This window comes from Euprymna scolopes, chromosome 12 (assembly GCF_053919585.1).
Source record: "Euprymna scolopes isolate OS-2025 chromosome 12, ASM5391958v1, whole genome shotgun sequence".
NCBI classification, from domain to species: Eukaryota; Metazoa; Mollusca; class Cephalopoda; order Sepiida; family Sepiolidae; genus Euprymna; species Euprymna scolopes.
Genome location: NC_136493.1, coordinates 64,814,557 through 64,836,600, shown reverse-complemented (window position 1 = coordinate 64,836,600; position 22,044 = coordinate 64,814,557). Strand labels below are relative to the sequence as shown.

The following is a 22,044-nucleotide window of genomic DNA, read 5'->3' as shown; positions in this document are numbered from 1 at the left end:
ATATATATATTGTATATATATAATGTATATATATATTGTATATATATATAATGTATATACATATATTGTATATATATATTGTATATATATATTGTATATATATATTGTATATATATATATATTGTATATATATATATTGTATATATATATTGTGTATATATATTGTATATATATATTGTATATATATATATATATATATTGTATATATATATATTGTATATATATATATTTTATATATATATTGTATATATATATATCGTATATATATATATTGTGTATATATATATTGTATACATATATATATATATATATTGTATATATATATATTTTTTATATATATATATTGTATATATATATATTGTATATATAAATATTGTATATATATATTGTATATATATATATTGTATATATATATTGTATATGGATATATTGTATATATATATATATATATATATATATATATTGTATATATTTATATAAATACTAGCTGTACCCGGCCACGCGTTGCTGTGGCTCAGTTTGTTAAAATGGAACACATGTGAAAGTTTGATTCTTTTTTTCAAGAGAATGTACAAATTATTTTTTTTTAACAGATGTTAAGAAAATAAATAGAAAAATACTTCCATCATTAAGTATGCAAAAAATAAATAAAATGTTGATTTAGTGTTTCAATATGCCTATAAATTACGATAAAACTTGTTGAGTATGCACTGTTTTACGGTTGTTGTTAAAAATTGAATGGAAACTTTTATTTCGCTTCATTTTAATCTTTCTTAATTTTTTAATTGTGCCCCCAAACGAATATAATCAAAACAGTAACATTCAACAATTGTAATTTATGTATATAAAACACAAAATATTTATTTAAAACAAAATTTTAAAAAAAAGTTAATAACGAAAGGGAAATAATTCCATTTTTTAAACGAAAAAGTCAGTTTACCTAACTTACTGTATTATTGCTATTTTTTTAAGCAAGAAAAAAAAAGGTAAATATCCAGATACGCTACTACAGAACACCGACCACTCTAATTTGTATTTGTATAGGTAATTGAGGTCGCTGACTACGAATCTGATAGTCAAACTTGGGGCAAATTTACCGTTTGCATGGTATTTACCCCTGAACCTACGAACTTCTTTCCACCATTTTGCAGCTTCCGTTTATGCTATGCGCATGCACGCTGTAGCATAAACGACGGCTTCACCAACGTTGGGGGGGAGGGGATTTTTTTTTCCGGGACATAGAATTTTCTAATTTTCAAAAATACATTATAGCGCTTTTTGGGTGGAAAATTTAAAATTAGCTGAAAAAGAAATAAAATAAGAAAAGGAAAGCGCACCAAGTTGGGGTAGGGGGGGGTTAATTTATCTGGGGTTTTTTTTTACCTGGAACATCGAATTTTCAAATTTTCCGTAAGTAACGCACCGACATTTACCAATTAGAACACCATTCAACATTTTCCGAAGATTTTACTTTGTACATTGGGGGGGGGGGGCGGATGTGATGTTGGGGCGCGCGCGCGCCCTAACATCAAACCCCCCCCAAACAAATTAGAGTGGTCGGTGGGGTTTGTATTACTGTACACATAGATTCGAAAAAGTTGTCAAAAAACAAATATATAACAAATAAATGTTATTAAAGGCAAGATAAGTTACTTTTCTACCAAACTGGATATATTTTTCGTGTTTTTATTCAATGTAACATATTGGGTTTGTATTACTGTACACATAGATTCGAAAACGTTGTTAAAAAACAAATATATAACAAATAAATGTTATCAAAAGCAAGATAAGTTACTGTTCTACCAAACTGGATATATTTTTCGTGGTTTTATTCAATGTAACATGTTTATTCAGCTCGAAAAACATACAGTGTTTACCGATGTATTGGAAAATTCAAGATGGCGTCTGATTCTCTCTTTAACACGGTAAGTTTGGGAAAAGGTGTTATAAATAAAAACCCAGATAAAATACTGTTAAAAACTCGCTCAATATATGTTACAGTGACATAGGTTGACATATATTCGGCGGGTTTTTAATAGTATTTTGTATAGTTTTTTATTTATAACACCTTTTCCCAAACTTACCGTGTTAAAGAGAGAATCAGACGCCATCTTGAATTTTCCAAGTCATCGGTAAACACTGTATGTTTTTCGAGCTGAATGTTGGGTTTGTATTACTGTACACATAGATTCGAAGAAGTTGTCAAAAAACAAATATATAACAAATAAATGTTATCAAAGGCAAGATAAGTTACTATTCTACCAAACTGGATATATTTTTCGTGTTTTTATTCAATGTAACATTTTTATTCAGCTCGAAAACCATACAGTGTTTACCGATGTATTGGAAAATTCAAGATGGAGTCTGATTCTCTCTTTAACACGGTAAGTTTGGGAAAAGATGTTATAAATAAAAAACCGGATAAAATACTGTTAAAAACTCGCTCAATACATGTTACTGTGACATAGGTTGACATATATTCGGCGGGTTTTTAATAGTATTTTGTATAGTTTTTTATTTATAACACCTTTTTCCAAACTTACGGTGTTAAAGAGGGTGTGAGACGCCATCTTGAATTTTCGAATACATCGGTAAACACTGTTTTTCGAGCTGAATAAATATGTTACATTGAATAAAAACACGAAAAATATATCCAGTTTGGCAGAAAAGTAACTTATCTTGCCTTTGATAGCATTTATTTGTTATATATTTGTCCCCCCCCCCCAAACAAATTAGAGTAGTCGGTGTTCTATAGTAGCGTATCTGGATATTTACCAAAAAAAAATATTTAGGTTTGGCTATAAATTCCTAAACTCATTTCACCTTAAATAATTTAGGTGACTGAAATAGGAATCTTTTTGAATCTTTAATTTCCTGAATAGTATCCGATAATTCATTTTTCTTCGAGTTATATCGAATACATTAATACGGACTTTAGGGGCTTTTTTCGTAATGTTACTGTAAAAATTATTTTTTATTGTTACAAATTACGATGCTTTAAAAAAAGCACAAATAAATTCTTGCGTTTTTTACTTACTACTGAAAACCATAACTTTAGTAAAGGTATTTTTTGTTTAAACAAAATAAAACATTTTAACTAAGAGTTAAGTAAAAATAATTAACTCATTATATTCTGCGATCATTATTTGAAAAATACTACAATTTTCATTAAAATTCGTTAATTTCCTGATTTTTGGTGAATTTTTAAGTAAAGGGAGGAGTCAAAATGTGTATACACTTTGAGCGTCGTCATTTATTTTTAGACCACGTGTGGTTAATTTGAATATCCAGTTTGGCAGAAAAGTAACTTATCTTGCCTTTGATAACATTTATTTGTTATGTATTTGTTTTTTGACAACTTTTTCGAATCTATGTGTACAGTAATACAAACCCAAACTTCGGAGGTTGGAATGCCCCTCCCACACTTACAATGTACTTGGAAAAATCGATTTTATAGTGAGATTTAAGAATGGCTAGTCGAAAAAAAGGTGAAAAACAAAACAAATAATCAATAAATAATTGTTACCAAAGGCAATAAATGCTACTTTTTTTTTTTTTTTTACTTACATTGAATATTTCCAAGCGCTTTTCTAATGCGGGTGTGTGGGTGCAAAATACCTCCAGATTTTCTAGAATTTCCCGCTAGATTGTAACTGAAATCTCCAGATATAGAAGGAAAACCGCTAAATTGTAACACTGGTCACGTGACAGGAAGCGGTAATAAATAATTGTCCCTAAATAAAAAAAATGGCCTCTCAATACAAAGAAATCTACCTATTTATCATAGAAAAATTAAGTAAAATGTTATATTAAAAAAGAAATATATAAAAACACACATGGATATAGTAAACATATTATACCAAAACGTGGAAGTCATCCGTCCAGTGGTTTTTTAGACAATTAATTCCGAACGAACCAACATTTACATTTTAATATATATAGACTGTATATATATATTGTATATATATATATATATATATATATATATATATATATTGTATATATATACATATATATATGTTGTATATATATATTGTATATATATATATTGTATATATATATTGTATATATATACAATATATATATACAATATTGTATGTATATATATTGAATATATATATTGTATATATGTATATAATGTATGCATATATATTGTATATTAATATATTGTATATATATATTGTATATATATATATTGTATATATATTGTATATATATATTATATATATATATATTGTATATATATTGTATATATATATATATTGTATATATATATTGTATATATGTATATATTATGTATCTATATATTGTATATCTATATATTGTATATAAATATATTGTATATATATATTTTATATATATATTGTATATATATTGTATATATATTATATATATTGTATATATATATTGTATATATATATTGTATATATATATATTGTATATATATTGTATGTATATATAGTGTATATATATATTGTATATATATATTGTATATATATATATTGTATATATATATTGTATATATATAAATATTGTATATATATATATTGTATGTGTATATATTGTATATATATTATGTATATATATTGTATATATATATGTATATTGTATATATATATATTGTATATATAGTATATATATATTCTATATATATATATATTGTATATATATTTTGTTTCTACATATATATTGTATATATATATATATTGTATATATATACATATTGTATGTATATATACATATTGTATATATATATATATGTATTGTATGTATCTATATAATGTATATATATTGTATATATCTATATTGTATATATATATATTGTATATACATACATATTGTATATATATACAGATTGTATATATATATTATATATATCTATATATTGTATATATATATTGTATGTATACATATTGTATATATATTGTATATATATATATATATTGTCTATATATATATACATTGTATATATATATTATATATTATATATATATATAGCATATTTATATATATATTGTATATTTATATATATATTTATATATATATATTGTATATATATATATATTGTATATATATATTGTGTATATATATTGTACCTGTATATTTATTGCATATATATATTGTATATATATATTGTTCATATATATATTGTATATATATATATACATTGTATATATATATTGTATATATATATATTGTATTTGTATGTTGTATATATATCTATTGTGTATATATATTGCATATATTTATATTGTATATATATATTGTATGTATATACATTGTATATATGTATATTGTATATATTTATATATATTGTATATGTATATTGTATATATATATATATTGTATATATATATATATATATTGTATATATATATATTGTATACATATATATAGTATTTATATATTGTATATATATTTTATGTATATATATCGTATATATATATTGTATATATATTTTATATATATATATTGTATTTATATTGTATATATATATTGTATATATATTGTATACCTATTGTAAATATATATATATATATTGTATATATATTGCATATAAATATGTATTGTATATATATATACATTGTATATATATTGTATATATTTATATTTTGTATATATATATTTATTGCATATATATTGTTTATGTGTATATATATATTGTATATATATTGTATATATATATAATGCATATATATTGTATATATATTGTACATATATTGTATATATATATGTTGTATATGTTTATATATTGTATATATATTGTATATATATATATTGTATATATAAATATTGTATATATATATTGTATATATATGTATATATATATTGCATATATATATGTATACATTTATGTTACATATATATTGTATATATATATGTATTTTGTATATATATATATATGGTATACATATGTATATATATATTGTATATATATATTTGTATTGTATATATATATATATTGTATATATATATCAGGTATATACATATTGTATATATAGTGTATATATATAGTGTATATATATATATGGTACATATATATGGTATATATGTATATATATGGTATATGTGGTATATATATATGTATTGTATATATATATATATTGTATATATATATGGTATATATATGGCATATATATGGTATATATATGGTATATATATTGTATATATATATGGTATATATAAATATATATTGTATGTATATGGTATATATAAATATATATTGTATATATATATGGTATATACAAATATATATTGTATATATATTGTATATATAAATATATATATATTGTATATATATGGTATATACAAATATATATTGTATATTGCATATGTATATATTGTATATATATTGTATATATATATATATTTTATATATATATTATATATATGTTGTATATATATATTGTATATACATATAATATATATATATTGTATATATATATATATATATTGTATATATATAATATATATATATATAATATATATTGTATATATATAGTATATATATATTGTATATATATATATATTGTATATATATAATATATAAAAATATATTGTATATATATGTATTGTATTTATATATTATATATATTGTATATGTATATAATATATATATCTATTGTATATATATATTGCATATATATATTGTATATATATTATATATATATATTATATATATATTGCATATAACTTGTATATATATGTTGCATATATATATATATATATTATATATATATTGTATATATATATATGTAATGTATATATACATATATATTGTATACATATATATATATTGTATACATATATATATATATTGTATATATATATATTGTATATATATATATTGTATATATATATTGTATATATATATTATATATATATTGTATATATATATTGTATATATATATATTGTGCATATATATTGTATATATATATATTTTTATATTGTATATATATATATTATATATATATTGTATATATATTGTATATATATACATTGTATATATATATTGTATATATATTGTATATATATATATTGTATATATATATTGTATATATATATTTTAATATATATATATTGTATATATATATATATTGTATATATATTGTATATATATATATATATAAACAATATATATATTGTATATATATATTGTATATATATATATGGTATATGTATATATTTATTGTATATATATATTGTATATATATATATTGTACATATATATTATATATATTGTATATATATGTTATATATATATATTGTATATATATATTGTATATATATATATATTTATATATATATATTTTATATAAATATTGTAGATATATATATTGTATATATATATATTGTATACATATGTATTTTATATATATATATATTGTATATATATATTGTATATATATATATTGTCTATATATATGTATTGTATATATACATATTGTATATATATTGTATATATATATATTGTATATATATATTGTATATATATATTGTATATATATTGTATATATATATATATATATGGTATATATATATTGTATATATATATATATTGTATATATATATATGTTGTATATATATATATTGTATATATATATATACATTGGTTATATATATATTGTATATATATATTGTATATATACATATATTGTATATATATATATTGTATGTATATATATTATATATATATTGTATATATATTGTATATATTGTACATATATATTGTATATATATATATTTTATATATATAATGTATATATATATTGTATATATATATTGTATATATATATTGTATATATATGTATATTGTATATATATGGTATATATATTATATATATATATTGTATATATATATATTGTACATATATATATTGTATATATATATATTGTATATATATGTGTATATTGTATATATAATATATATTTTTATTTGTATATATCTATATTGTGTATATATATATATTGTATATATATATATGGTATATATATTGTATATTTATATATATTGTATATATATATATATTGTATATATATATTGTATATGTATATATATTGTATATATATATATATTGTATATATATATTGTATATATATATATATTGTATATATATATATTGTATATGTATATAGTTTATCTATATATATAAAAATGTAAAGTTTGTTTCGTTCTAAACAAATAAAACCATGTTTATACGTTACCAATTTTTTTGAAATTTTCAGACAACCTATTTTTGGAGTCGAGGTATGTTTTTATGTTATTAAAATAAATGTACCTTATTAAAATTAAAATATTAAATAAAATAAATGTATTTATTTAATCGTTTCTGCGAATCTGTTCTCTTGATAAAACTTAACTTCCGGTTCGATTAATTTCACAGCCACGAATTGACGAAAGGTTTCATTTTCTGTTAACTCGATAAGTAAAAAAAAACAAAAAAAAAACATATTTCATTTGTTTATTTTCCAAATTTTTTAATTTACACATCTTTTCTTTTTTATATAAGGCCCAAAAAAAAGTTTGTTGCTTGCTTTTGAGGTTTTTTTTTGTTTTTCTATATAAGATTACTCATGCAGAGAGTGATCCGTGCTGAAATAATGTTATTATTTAAAAAGCCATTCTTAACATGGGGAGGTAAGGATGTTTTGTACCTATTCTGTACTTTAACCTTACAATTGAATAAATAAATTTAAAAAAACATCATAAAACGTTATTTAAACGTGGAAATATGATTTTAAAAATAGCGCGGATCGCTCTCTGCATTAGCACCATTTTTATTTATTGCGGACTATTATTCTCATCTTTATTAGTTGTTGTTTCACGAATTTTCGGCCAACTATTCCTCTGGCCTTCATGAAAAGAAGTCCTTTTATAAATGTTCAGTAACTTTTTCCTTCTATTATTCTTAAAGAGTAAAACTTTTCTTATTCATGAAAGGAGTTAAGCCTACGTAAATAAATAAATGTTTGTACACGTGACAAATTATCGATAAATGGTTTGGTTACTTTTTTAAAAAAATGTTTGTAAAAGTGCGAAAGGCGACGTTGTTGTTTTTGGAATTTTTTTTCACTGGATTATTATTGATTGGACACTAATTAAACAGATTATTAAAAAAAAATGTAAAAAGAAATCATTATTTCGACATTTGAAAGTGGTGCTCACTTTTTAGTTACAACGTTTTGATAAATTAGTCACCCATTTTGTAAGCAATAAAAACGCGGTATATCAAAACCATAGAAAGTAAAAATAATGAGTCTCTACCGCATTTGTAAGTCAGAAATATATTTGTTTCTCAAAGAAAAAAAAATAGAGAGAACAGGACTTTTTTTATTGTTTTCATGAAAATAAAGTTTCGAGATTTTTAATTATTTTTGTTTTTTTACTTATTTAGTCAGTTTGTGGGGTTTTTTTTAAATTGTTTTTGTGAAAGGTGAATTTTTTTTCAAAACTTTTGTTTTGTTTCTTTTTAATTTTTTTAAAGTATTATAAATTTCACTAACATGCTGGAGAAATGTTTAATAATTTGGTATTTTTTTAGATTAGGTCCACCTCAACAATTTTCCTTTCAGTGACGACATTTATAGGTTTCCGAGTATGCTGAACACGCAAATTGCATTGAAATTTTGCGGAAATAAATAGTTGTATTATGCATTGTATTCTTCGGCGGCCATCTTTTTACGTGCACACGCGACATAAACAAATACATACACGTAAAAAAGATGGCCGCCAAAGATTACAATGCATAATACAACTTTTTAAGTCTTGATAACTACTTATTTCTGCAAAATTTCGATGCGATTTTCGTATTCAGCATAGTCGAAAACCATTTCAAGTCGTCATTTAAAAGAAAATTGAGGAGGTGGACCTAATCTAAAAATTTACCAATAATTTTTAATCCCTTACACCTCCCGATACATTGCTTCGTCAACATGCGACCATTTTATATCTCCCGAAGACACTTCCGTATTTAGAAAAAAAAAAAATAAATAAATAAAAAGTGACCGATTTACCAGAATGTGGTAACTAAAAAGTGAGTACCCCTTTCAAATGTTGAAATGATTTTTTTTTTTTTTCAATTTGTTTTCATAATCTGGTTAGTGTTCAATCAATAATAATCCAGTGAAAAAATTTCAAAAAACCTATCAGTATAGAAACTCCACCACGTAAGTAAATAAATAAAAAATGTTACGTGCGCATGCGTTAGCCTTGACTAGGGGGGTACTAAGGGAACGACCATTAAATAATTCTGTGGGTCGCCATGGAACTCAACGCTCAAGGAGTACCAAAATAGTTTTCATGATCTGAAGAAATTTTTTTTTTCCGAAAAGTGGGTGATCACTTTTCCATCTAAATTTAACTTAAAATGAGCACCCACTTTCTGGCCACCTGAGGAAGGGGCATTTATTTTCGTGTTTATTGGCTTGAAGGTTTTTTTGACAAAGCAGTTTGGTACGCGAATGCATATTTAACAGTTTTCGTTTATGCTCACGCATAGCATAAACAAAGACTACGTCTGTGAAATGGAAAATAGTCCCAGAGTTCAGGGGTTAATACCATGCAAAAGAAATCAAACAAAAAGACTTTTTAGCCAAGAAACACACAGAAAGAAAAAAAAAATAGCATCCATTTTTTTTCTATCGAATTCATTTGCTGTTTTTATTGAAAACTATTTTCCCCCGGATTTTTTATATAATTTTCCATTAAGGGCTGTGCGTCTCACGTTCGTAAATAACAAAATTTTTTTTGTAGATTTTGGTGTGCTAAAAACGAATCTGCAAACCGTTTCCGTCGCAAAAAAATAGTTTTTATGATATGAAGAAATTACTTTTTCGAAAAAGTGGCGATCACTTTTCCATGTAAATTTAACTTAAAATGAGCACCCACTTTCTAGCCACCTGAGAGAGGGGGGATTTTTTCCCATGTTTATTGGCTAAACAGCTTTCGTTTATGCTTACGCATAGCGTAAACGAAGGCTACAGCTGTTAAATGGAAAATAGTCCCAGAGTTCAGGGGTTATTACCATGCAAAAGAAATCAAACAAAAAACTTTTTAGCCAAGAAACAGAAAAATGCCCCTCTCTCAGGTGGCCAGAAAGTGGGTGCTCATTCTAAGTTAAATTTACATTGAAAAGTGATCACCCACTTTTCGAAAAAGTAATTTCATGAATGTCATGAAAACTTTTTTTTTGCTACGTAAACGGTTTGCAGATTCGTTTTTAGCACACCGAAATCTACAATAAAATATTTCGTTATATATGAACGTGAAACGGGCCTTAAAGTAAAATAATACCGGATTTTTTTGAGCAGATTTGCCGTTTAGTTGTACAAATATCCTCAAAATCACTAAAAGGGATTTTTAAAAGTCGTCACCTGTATCGAGCAAAAGTTTAAGACCACCGATTATATGCCAGCCTACATCATGGTAACATATATTGAGTGAGTTCCTAAGATTATTTTGTATAGTTTTTTAGTTTAAACTCATTTTCCCAAAATTTCCCCAAACTTAACATGTTCGATACAGTCTGCCGCCATTTGTATTTTTCAGATATACCGATAAACATTGAATGTTTTTGAACAGATTATACATTACATAAATACACTAAAATCTTATCCAGTTAGGTAGAACACTTACTTTTCTTGCCTTTGATAACATTTATTTGTTATATATTTATTTTTTGACAACTTCTTTGTATCTGTGTTTAGTAATATAAACCCTTTTCATTTAATGTAACGTTTAGTCGGCTCGAAAAACAGTGTTTATTGGTGTATTTGAAAGCTACAAATGGAGGTGGACACTGTTGATTACTTTAAGTTAGAGAAAGTGAGTTAAAACTAAAAAAACTATACAAAATACTGTCAGAAACCTACCGATTATGCCAGCCTATGTCATGGTAACATATGTTCGGTGAGTTTCAGACACTGTTTTGTATAGTTTTTAGTTTTCAACTTACTTTCCCAAACTTAACGTATTCAACAGAATTCGCGACCATTTCTGTTTTTTGAGCCAATTAAACATTTTACATTACATAAAAACACTAAACAATTATCCAATTAGGTAGAAACGTAAATTACCTTACCTTTGCTTTCATTTATTTGTTTTTGGACGACTTTTTCGAATCTGTGTATAGTAACCCTCCCTCCCCCACCATCAACCAAATATTAATTACTAAATCACATTTTTTAAAACAACAAAAAAAAAAGCATTTAGCGTTTCAACATTTTTGCTACGTTCGGCTTCATCCACTGATTGTTGGTCAAGTCCAAAACATGAATGATTGACAGAAACTCTTGAGGATCCAGATCAAATTCTGAAAGAGTACTATTTTTTTCAGTTTCGCCTTCTTTTTCACTTTTTGCAGTGGATTGCTGTACTAATATAAGAAACATGCATTTTCTCTTTTATTAAATTTTTCCATTACACCAAATTAAGCCACTGCAACGCGTGGCAGGGTACAGCTAGTATATATATATATATATATATATATATATATATATATATATATATATATATATATATATATATATTGTATATATATTGTATATATATATATTTAATATATATATTATATACATATATATATATATATTGTATATATATATATTGTATATATATATATATATGTATTGTATATATACATATTGTATATATATATTGTATATATATATTGTATATATATATATATTGTATATATATATTGTATATATATATATTGTATATATATATATTGTATATATATATATATTGTATATATATATATATTGTATATATATATATGTTGTATATATATTGTATATATATATTGTATATATATATATATTGTTTATATATATATATATATTGTATATATATAGTGCATATATACATATATTGTATATATATATATATTGTATGTATATATATTATATGTATATTGTATATATATTGTATATATATATTGTACATATATATATTGTATATATATATTGTATATATATAATGTATATATATATTGTATATATATATATATATTGTATATATATATATATTGTATATATATATTGTATATATATATGGTATATATATATATATATATTGTATATATATATTGTACATATATATTGTATATATATATATATATATTGTATATATATATGTATATTGTATATATAATATATATATATTTTGTATATATGTATATTGTATATATATATATATATATATATATATATATGGTATATATATATATTGTATATTTATATATATTGTATATATATATTGTATATATATATATTTATTGTATATATATATTGTATATATATTTATATTGTATGTATATGTATATTGTTTATATATATATATTGTATATATATTTTATATATATATTTAATATATATATTGTAGACATATATATATATTGTATATATATATATTGTATATATATATATATTGTATATATATATATATTGTATATATATATATATATATATATATATATATATATATATATATATATATATATATATATATAGACGAATATTCGCTGAAGAGAGCTTGATAAGGATACCTTAAACGGGCCTTATTATCGGGCTTTTAACCGACGGTACCAATTATCTGTCTCAACTAATAACTGTCTGTACACAATATATATATATATATATATATATATATATATATATATATATATATATATATATATATATATATATATATATATATATATATACAATATATCATCTGCTATTATTTCAAATCCAGGACATGTATTTTCTTCAAACCCATAAATTTTTATTACTTTTTATGAAGTACGTCTCTCACATGTTACGTTGAAAGCAGAAGACCACTAAACAATTCCTTAGAAACGTTCGTTAAAAAACATCATGTTCTTCATTAAAAAATGTCGTCAAAAACCTTTGGAAAACTTTCATATGGAATACAAAAGAATTTGAAGAAAAAATGTAGATAAAAAGAAATGGAGATAAAAATATAAAAATAAAACTTATATATTTGTTAATATAATCCCTCCCCTAAATAACTGAATTTAAAATTCACATACGTCATCATATTGGATTTGATTAAGATTGGAGATATATTTCCAAAATTTCGTATTTAAGATCTAGATTAAAACCAAAAATCTAAATGAAACCTCAGAAAACATTATCGTCTAAAATATGTAGAATAAAATATCATCTTAAAATTTATGTACATTCATAAGCCAATCGAAAAGCCTTAAAAAATAAGTTATGAAACCAAATCCACACCTACAATGAATAAAATTATTGTTCTTAAAACTTTTTTATGTTTCTAAATATCTCCTTTTTTATCTTACTTCTCATTAAAGAGATGTGGTATCTAATTTCATAGTCCACTTAATAACAGATAATTGACTTAAAATATTAATACTTTATTTAGCATCTACCAGAAAACAAAAAAGTACTAACTATTTAAAATCTTATTTTCACAATTTACACATGCTAATTACTCATTCAATTAAACATGGAGTTATCACACTTGGTATTTTATTAAATATCAAGTCATAACTCCATGTTTGGAAAATATATAGCATTACCATAGTGATAGATAATGACTAGAAAAATAAAAATTCTTAAAATTTTGTAATATCTTTTATATGTACATACTGAAGAATGAATATGAATCCGAAAATTTTATTGTTGGCTTTAATTTCCCCAATATTTTTTCTGGTCAGAATTCATTCTAGAAAGAAACTGGGGGTAGCGGGAGGGACTACGTGAAGGTTGCCAATATCCTAAGGAAAAGTAATTTTGTGGAACAAAATTGATTTGACACCCAGGTCGTCCGTCCGTGTTGTTAACCACTAGGACCACCTTCATTTTATTATAATTCATACATGGTCTAATTAATAGAAAAAAATCTCATTAAAAATTCGTAACAAAATACAATATAGTATATAATACACATGTATATAATCAAATAACATTATAAATAACACCGTATGGTTGGGCAAATACCGTAACCAGAGGCCAGAAAAACATTGTATTCTACATCATAACCTAAAAAAAACGTATCCTGGGGTTTTACTGTATATTTTACATTATGTTGGAATCCTACATTGGTCTTATTTTTCTCTTTGTTAATTTTCTATGTTCCCAGGATCCTAAATAAGCAAACTGAACTATTAAGTAAAACATATATTCTAATATTTCATGATAAAAATGAATAAAGATTATTATTTTAAGCAATAATTTGCAATAGACCAGTTTAAAATAAACAACAGATGATTGACAATTGCTTTATATAATTTTATATTATATAATATTGATAAATTTCTATAGATCGGCAGTATTTTTATCACGCATTATCACAAATAGTATTTTATAAGATTGTTTAAAATTTTACAGGGTCGCATTCGTAAAATTGACATTGTTACAGCCAGCAATTTGACACAGAAGCCCAGTTACAGATTAAAACATTTGCATTTTGATCATGCTGAGGTAAGCTGAGATTGATCTTTTTTATATGTGCCAAATATTTTGAGTTAATTTTTTTTCAAGTCAGGAATTGTTATTTCCATCATTTTCAATCAGACTAGTTAATTAATTAGCTGCATTTAACAGATGCAAAGATGTTTTCAGTATATTACTATTTTCACAAAGAAGAACAGGAACAAGCTTAAGGTATTTAGATTTGTCTCCTATTGTTTTTACTTACATGTAATAATTGTCTGACCTTTCAAATATCCTCATCAGCATTCTGCACTCTGTGAAAATTGTCTCAAGTAATCTCATCATTTTGATTTTAGCTATGAAAAGCAACAGTCTCCATAGAGGCAATAATCACTCATCTGGACGCCACGCTATTTTTACATCCAGAATCCTTCATGAATCAAACTCTTTGATCATTCAATTGATGAGAATGATAAATCTTCATCACGGATGATGATACTTCTTTATAGCACTTCACCAACAAACATTGAGAATACTTATACATATATGCAAACACTGACTGCATTTTCTGAATCTTCAAATTAGTTGAATGCTGATCTTACAGATGAGATAATGGCTTTCTTTTCTTTCTCTTCTTGTAAGCATAGATAATACTTTTTGGTTGGACACAGTTGGCAACAGCGATCCGAATCTGCTTTTTACCGTTCTTCATCGCCCTCTACTTCCATTGGCAACACACATTCCATAGCTTCTATTAGTAGTTCAACATGTCTTGTGCAAATAATTAAAAATGCTTTTCAACAATGACTCATATCATCAGAGGAAATAAAATGCAGTTAGCAAAATATTCAGCTGCGAATGGACGCTATTTTGAGTGGTTGTGGATAATTATATGGAGAAAATTATACGATATCCACCTAATTTCAGATATACTTTGTCAACACCGAGAAACCATTTGGACCACAGCAAATAATACAAAATCAACACAACAACGAATAAGGCTGCCTGGTATACTTTTCGAAATATCAATAAAGAGCAGTACGCTTTCACTATATGGGAATACCAAAGCCGCAATTATACCAATTTTCTAGACCAAATTTTAGCCTAAGAAACCCATCAAAATTCAGCTTACAAGAAAGGCATCAATATCCCCATCCAGGCGAATAAAAATAGCAGTAAGTTGTTGAATTTAAGACTGTTTAAGCCTGGTCTTTCAAACTACTTTGTCCAGCTAGGTGTTCTTCAACTTTAACGAATGGCAATATAAAATAATTTATACTTGAGGATCCGGATTCTTCTGCACATTCTTTGCTTGGTCGTTCCTCTAACATGAATTAGTCAAAATCTAAGAATAGCAAAAACAAGGTTTTTCTATAACGTTGCAAAAGTGTCCCCCAATCTGAAATTAAAACGTACAATAAATAATTTTAATAAAGCATATAATAAATAAGTTTCAATAAAAACGAATAATCAATTATTTTAAATGAAAACCAACTATAAATAAGTGTTAAATAAAAACGAATAATATATCATTTTAAATAAAAACGAACAATAAAAAATTTTAAATAAAAACGAACAATAAAAAATTCTAAATGAAAACGAACATTAAATTACTTCTAATAAAACAAAAACAAACGAACAAGAAATAATTTTAAATAAAAACGAACAATGAAAAGTTTAAAATAAAAACGAACAATGAAAAGATTTAAAATAAAAACGAGCAATAAATAATTAAAAACACACACTAAAAAATTTATAGAAAAAATAACAACAAATAATTTTAAATTAAAACGAACAATAAATAATTTTAAATAAAAATGGATTATAATTTTAAATAAACCGATTAATTGATTATTTAAAATGGAAACGAAAAATAAATAGTTTTAAATAAAAACGGACAATGAAAAGTTTAAAATGAAAACTAACAATCAATAATTTTGAATGATAACGAATAATAAATAATATTAAATAAAAAACAATATGTAATTTTATATGAAATCGATCAATAAATCATTTTAAATGCAAACAAACAATAAAACCTGAACAATAAAATATTTTAAATAAACCTGAACAATAAAATATTTTAAATAAAAACGAACAATAGGTACCTCCAAAGCACGCCATAGTTTTAATCCCCCTGTATATAACATGATGTAATTGTAATTTAATATCATCTTAACTTTTTACCAATTCAAAGAAGAAGCTTCAAATAAACTGCTAATATTTTAAAACAATTTTTTACAACATACAAAAAAAAATGAAAGTGCGAGACAAAAAGCATGTTTACATTATCGACGCTTTAAAGCAACGTTCCTATGTAGTAACGTTTTTTAACTCGTAGACACACCTATATTTTAAACATCTATAAAAAATCAAATAATAGTCATATAGTCCTAAAATTTTCGATATTTATTCATTATCAAATAAACTTACATAATTATTATGTAGCTTTTGTAAATATATTTTTTAGGTGTTTTATCCCCCCCCTCTATATTTCATGTTACGAAAACTAAAAAAAAAATAAATATAAGTCGATAAAAAAAAAAATTTAAAGATTTATTTCTTGACAATGGAATATATAGAAGGGGTTATTTTAATTTCCTTAATCCATGGATTTTCAACAATGGCTCATATCATCAGAGGAAATAAAATGCAGTTAGCAAAATATTCAGCTGCGAATGGACGCTATTTTGAGTGGTTGTGGATAATTATATGGAGAAAATTATACGATATCCACCTAATTTCAGATATACTTTGTCAACACCGAGAAACCATTTGGACCACAGCAAATAATACACAATCAACACAACAACGAATAAGGCTGCCTGGTATACTTTTCGAAATATCAATAAAGAGCAGTACGCTTTCACTATATGGGAATACCACTTTCTCCCATGGGCCTATTTTCTGCCCACCCGGATTTATAACCCCGAATGACATTGGACTCCTTCCGATAATGGACTACCCAGGTTGTATCAACTTATCTTTCGTATAATTTTCTCCATATAATTATCCACAACTACTCAAAAACTATTTTCAATAATTGTGCTGAAAAGCAAAATAGCGTCCATTCGCAGCTGAACATTTTGCTAACTGCATTTCATTTCCTCTGATGATATGAACCATTGTTGAAAATCCATGGATTAAAGAAATTAAAATTACTCCTTCTATATACTCCTTTGTCAAGCAATAAAATCTTAAATCGAATATATGTCTCTATATGTTGTTTTTTCAGGATTTAAAATTTAACCACGAAACTTACATATTGCTCTATTCTTAAATATTGAGTTTTTCCTTTTTGGCTAGGATTTCCTTGAAAGTATTACTTCAAGTAATATTTATCAGAAATATTTATCAGGATTTTTGATCTGAATTTCTATCAGTGTCTTATCTCGCTTAACATGATATGTTATTTTTTCACTTACCTTAAAGTTGTAGATAAAATTGGACATAAAACCAATATTAACAAAAAATGTTAAAAAAAATAAAATAAACAGTTTTTCTTGATTTTTTTCCTCTGTAATATAATTATTTGAATTACAACAACATCAAAAACAGAATTCTAAAAAAAAACATAATTTTTAAAAAGCTTTAAATGATATTAAATTCAAATATTAAGTGATATGGAGATTTGTTTATATAACAGGTTTCCAATTATAAAAAAAGTATATTCATATGATCTTGAGATACTAAAAATTAAAAACATTCATTTGGATTTGATTATTTGAAATAAAAGAGGTGATGATTATAATCTTAGCTTTTTTTCAAAAAAATTCTGACGTTTTACACAACAAACAATAAATATTTTCTAATACAAAACAAAACAATAAATAATCGTTAAATAAAAAAGAATAACAATTTTAAATAAATACGAACAATAAATAATTTAATTAAAAATGAATAAATAATTTTAGATGAAAATGAACAATAAATAATTTTAAATGAAAATAAACAATAAATAATTTTAGATAAAAATGAACAACACCTAATTTAGATAAAATGAACAATAAATAATTTAGATAAACTGAACAAAAAATTATTTTAGAAAAAAATCAACAACAAAACATCTAAGATAAAACGAACAATCATTTCAGATAAAAATGAACAATAATTTTAGATAAAAAAACAAAAAATAATTTAAGATGAAAATGAAAAAATTATTTAAAATAAATGCGAGTAATAAAAAACTTACATAAAAATAAAAAATAATTTTTTTTAAATAAATTTGAACAATAAATAATTTTAGATACCAATGAACAATAAATAATTTTAGAAAAAAAGAAAAAATAATCTCAGATAATAATGAAAAGTAAATAATTTTAAATAAAAATAAACAATCAATAATTTTAGAAAAAATTTTTAAAAAATTATAAAGAAAAATGAACGATAAATTATTTTCGATAAAAATGAACAATAAATTATTTTCGATAAAAATGAACAATAAATTATTTTCGATAAAAATGAACAATAAATAATTTCAGATAAAAATGAACAATAAATAATTTTAGAAAAAATTGAAAATAAATAATTCTAAAGAAAAATTAAAAATAAAAATTCTAAAGAAAATTGAACAATAAATAATTTTCGATAAAAATGAACAATAAATAATTTAAGAGGAAAATGAAAAATTAAAAAATTTGATAAAAATGAACAATAAATAATTTAAGATAATAATGAAAAATAAATAATTAAAAAAAAAATAAAAAATAAATAATTTTAGAAAAAGTGAAAACAAAATAATTCTAAAGAAAACTGAACGATAAATTATTTTCGATAAAAATGAATAATAAATGATTTTAGATGAAAATGAACAATAAACAATTTTAGATAAAAATGAGCAATAAATAATTTTTAATAAACATGAACAATACATAGCTTCAGATAAAACTCAACAATAAATTATTCAGATAAAAATGAACAATAAATAATTTTAGATAAGAATGAACAATACATAATTTTAGATAAAAATGAACAATACATAATTTTAGATAAAAACTAACAATCATTCAGATAAAAATGAACAAACATTTTATAACAAATTCGACCAATAAATAACTTTCGATTAAAATGAACAATAAATAATTTTAGACAAAAATGACCAATAAATAATTAAGATAAAATGAACAATAAATAATTAAAAAAAAAAATAATAATAAAATAATAATATTAATAAAAATAATAATAAAATAATAAAAATAAAAAAATAATTTTAGATAAAAATGAAGAATAATTTTAAAGAAAAATAGACAATAAAAAAATTTTTTCATAAAAATGAACAATAAATAATTCTTGATAAAAATGAACAATAAATAATTTTAGATAAAAATGAACAATAAATAATTTTAGATGAAAATGAACAATAAATAATTTAAGATAAAAATGAATAATAAATAATTTTCGATAAAAATAAATAATTTTCGATAAAAATGAACAATACATAATTTTAGTTAAAAACGAATAATAAATAATTTTTGATAAAAATGAACAATGATAAATTTAAAAAAAAATGAAAAATAAATAATTTTAGATAAAAATGAACAATAAATAATTTTAGATAACAATGGACAATAAATAATTTTAAATAAAATCAACAATAAATAGTTTTAGATTAAAATAAAGATAAGAAATAATTTAGGATAAGAATAAACAACAAATAATATGAATAATAAATACTTGAAGATAAAAATGAGTAATAATTTTAGATAAAAATGAACAATAAATAATTTTAGATACAGATGAACAATAAATATTTTTAGATAAAAATGAACAATAAAGAATTTTAGATAAAAATGAACAATAAATAATTTTTAATAACAATGAATGATAATTTTGGATAAATATGAACAATAAATAATTTTACATTAAAATGAAAATAAATATTTTTGATGACCATGAACAATGAATAAGTTTAAATAAAAATGAACAATAAATAATTTTAGATAAAGATGAACATTAAATATTTTCAGATAATAATGAATGATAAATAATTTTAGATAAAGATGAACAAAAAATAATTTGAAATAAAAATGAACAATAAATAATTTTAGATAAGAATTATTAAATGATTTTAGATAAAGATGAATATTAGATATTTTGAGATAATAATGAATAATAAATAATTTTAGAATAAAATAAGCAAAAAATATTTTAAACAAAATGAACAATAAATAATTTTTAAAAAATGAATAATTTTAAATAAACATAAACAATAAATAATTTTAGTTAAAAATGAACAATAAATAATTTTAGATAAAAATTAACAATAAATAATTTTAGATAAAAATAAACAATAAATAATTTTAGATGAGAAATGAACAATCAATAATTTTACATAACAATGAACAATAAGTAATTTTACATAAAAATTGACCATAAATAATTTTTTTAAAAAATGCACAATAAATAATTTTAAATAAAAAGGAACAATAAATAATTTTATATAAAGATGAACAAGAAATAATTTTAGATAAAAATGAATAATAAATAAGTTTCGATAAAAATAAATAATTTTCGATAAAAATGAACAATAAATAATTTTAGACTAAGATTAACAATACATAATTTTTGTTAAAAATGAATAATAAATAAATGTTGATAAAAATGAACAATGAATGATATAAAATAAAAATGAACAATAA

At 22.0% G+C, this 22,044-nt stretch overlaps 1 protein-coding gene across 13 annotated transcripts in view; it reads left to right on the top strand.

The window, feature by feature from the left end:
- Positions 1 to 22,044, top strand: part of LOC145291306 (integrin alpha-9-like) — a 971,358-nt gene that overhangs the window by 924,601 nt on the left and 24,713 nt on the right. For all 13 annotated transcript variants that reach the window (XM_080137012.1, XM_080137009.1, XM_080137006.1 and 10 more), the window contains one exon: positions 15,362 to 15,454. In XM_080137012.1, the coding sequence (XP_079993138.1) occupies positions 15,362 to 15,454 (93 nt within the window). The remainder of the gene's footprint in view (positions 1 to 15,361; positions 15,455 to 22,044) is intronic.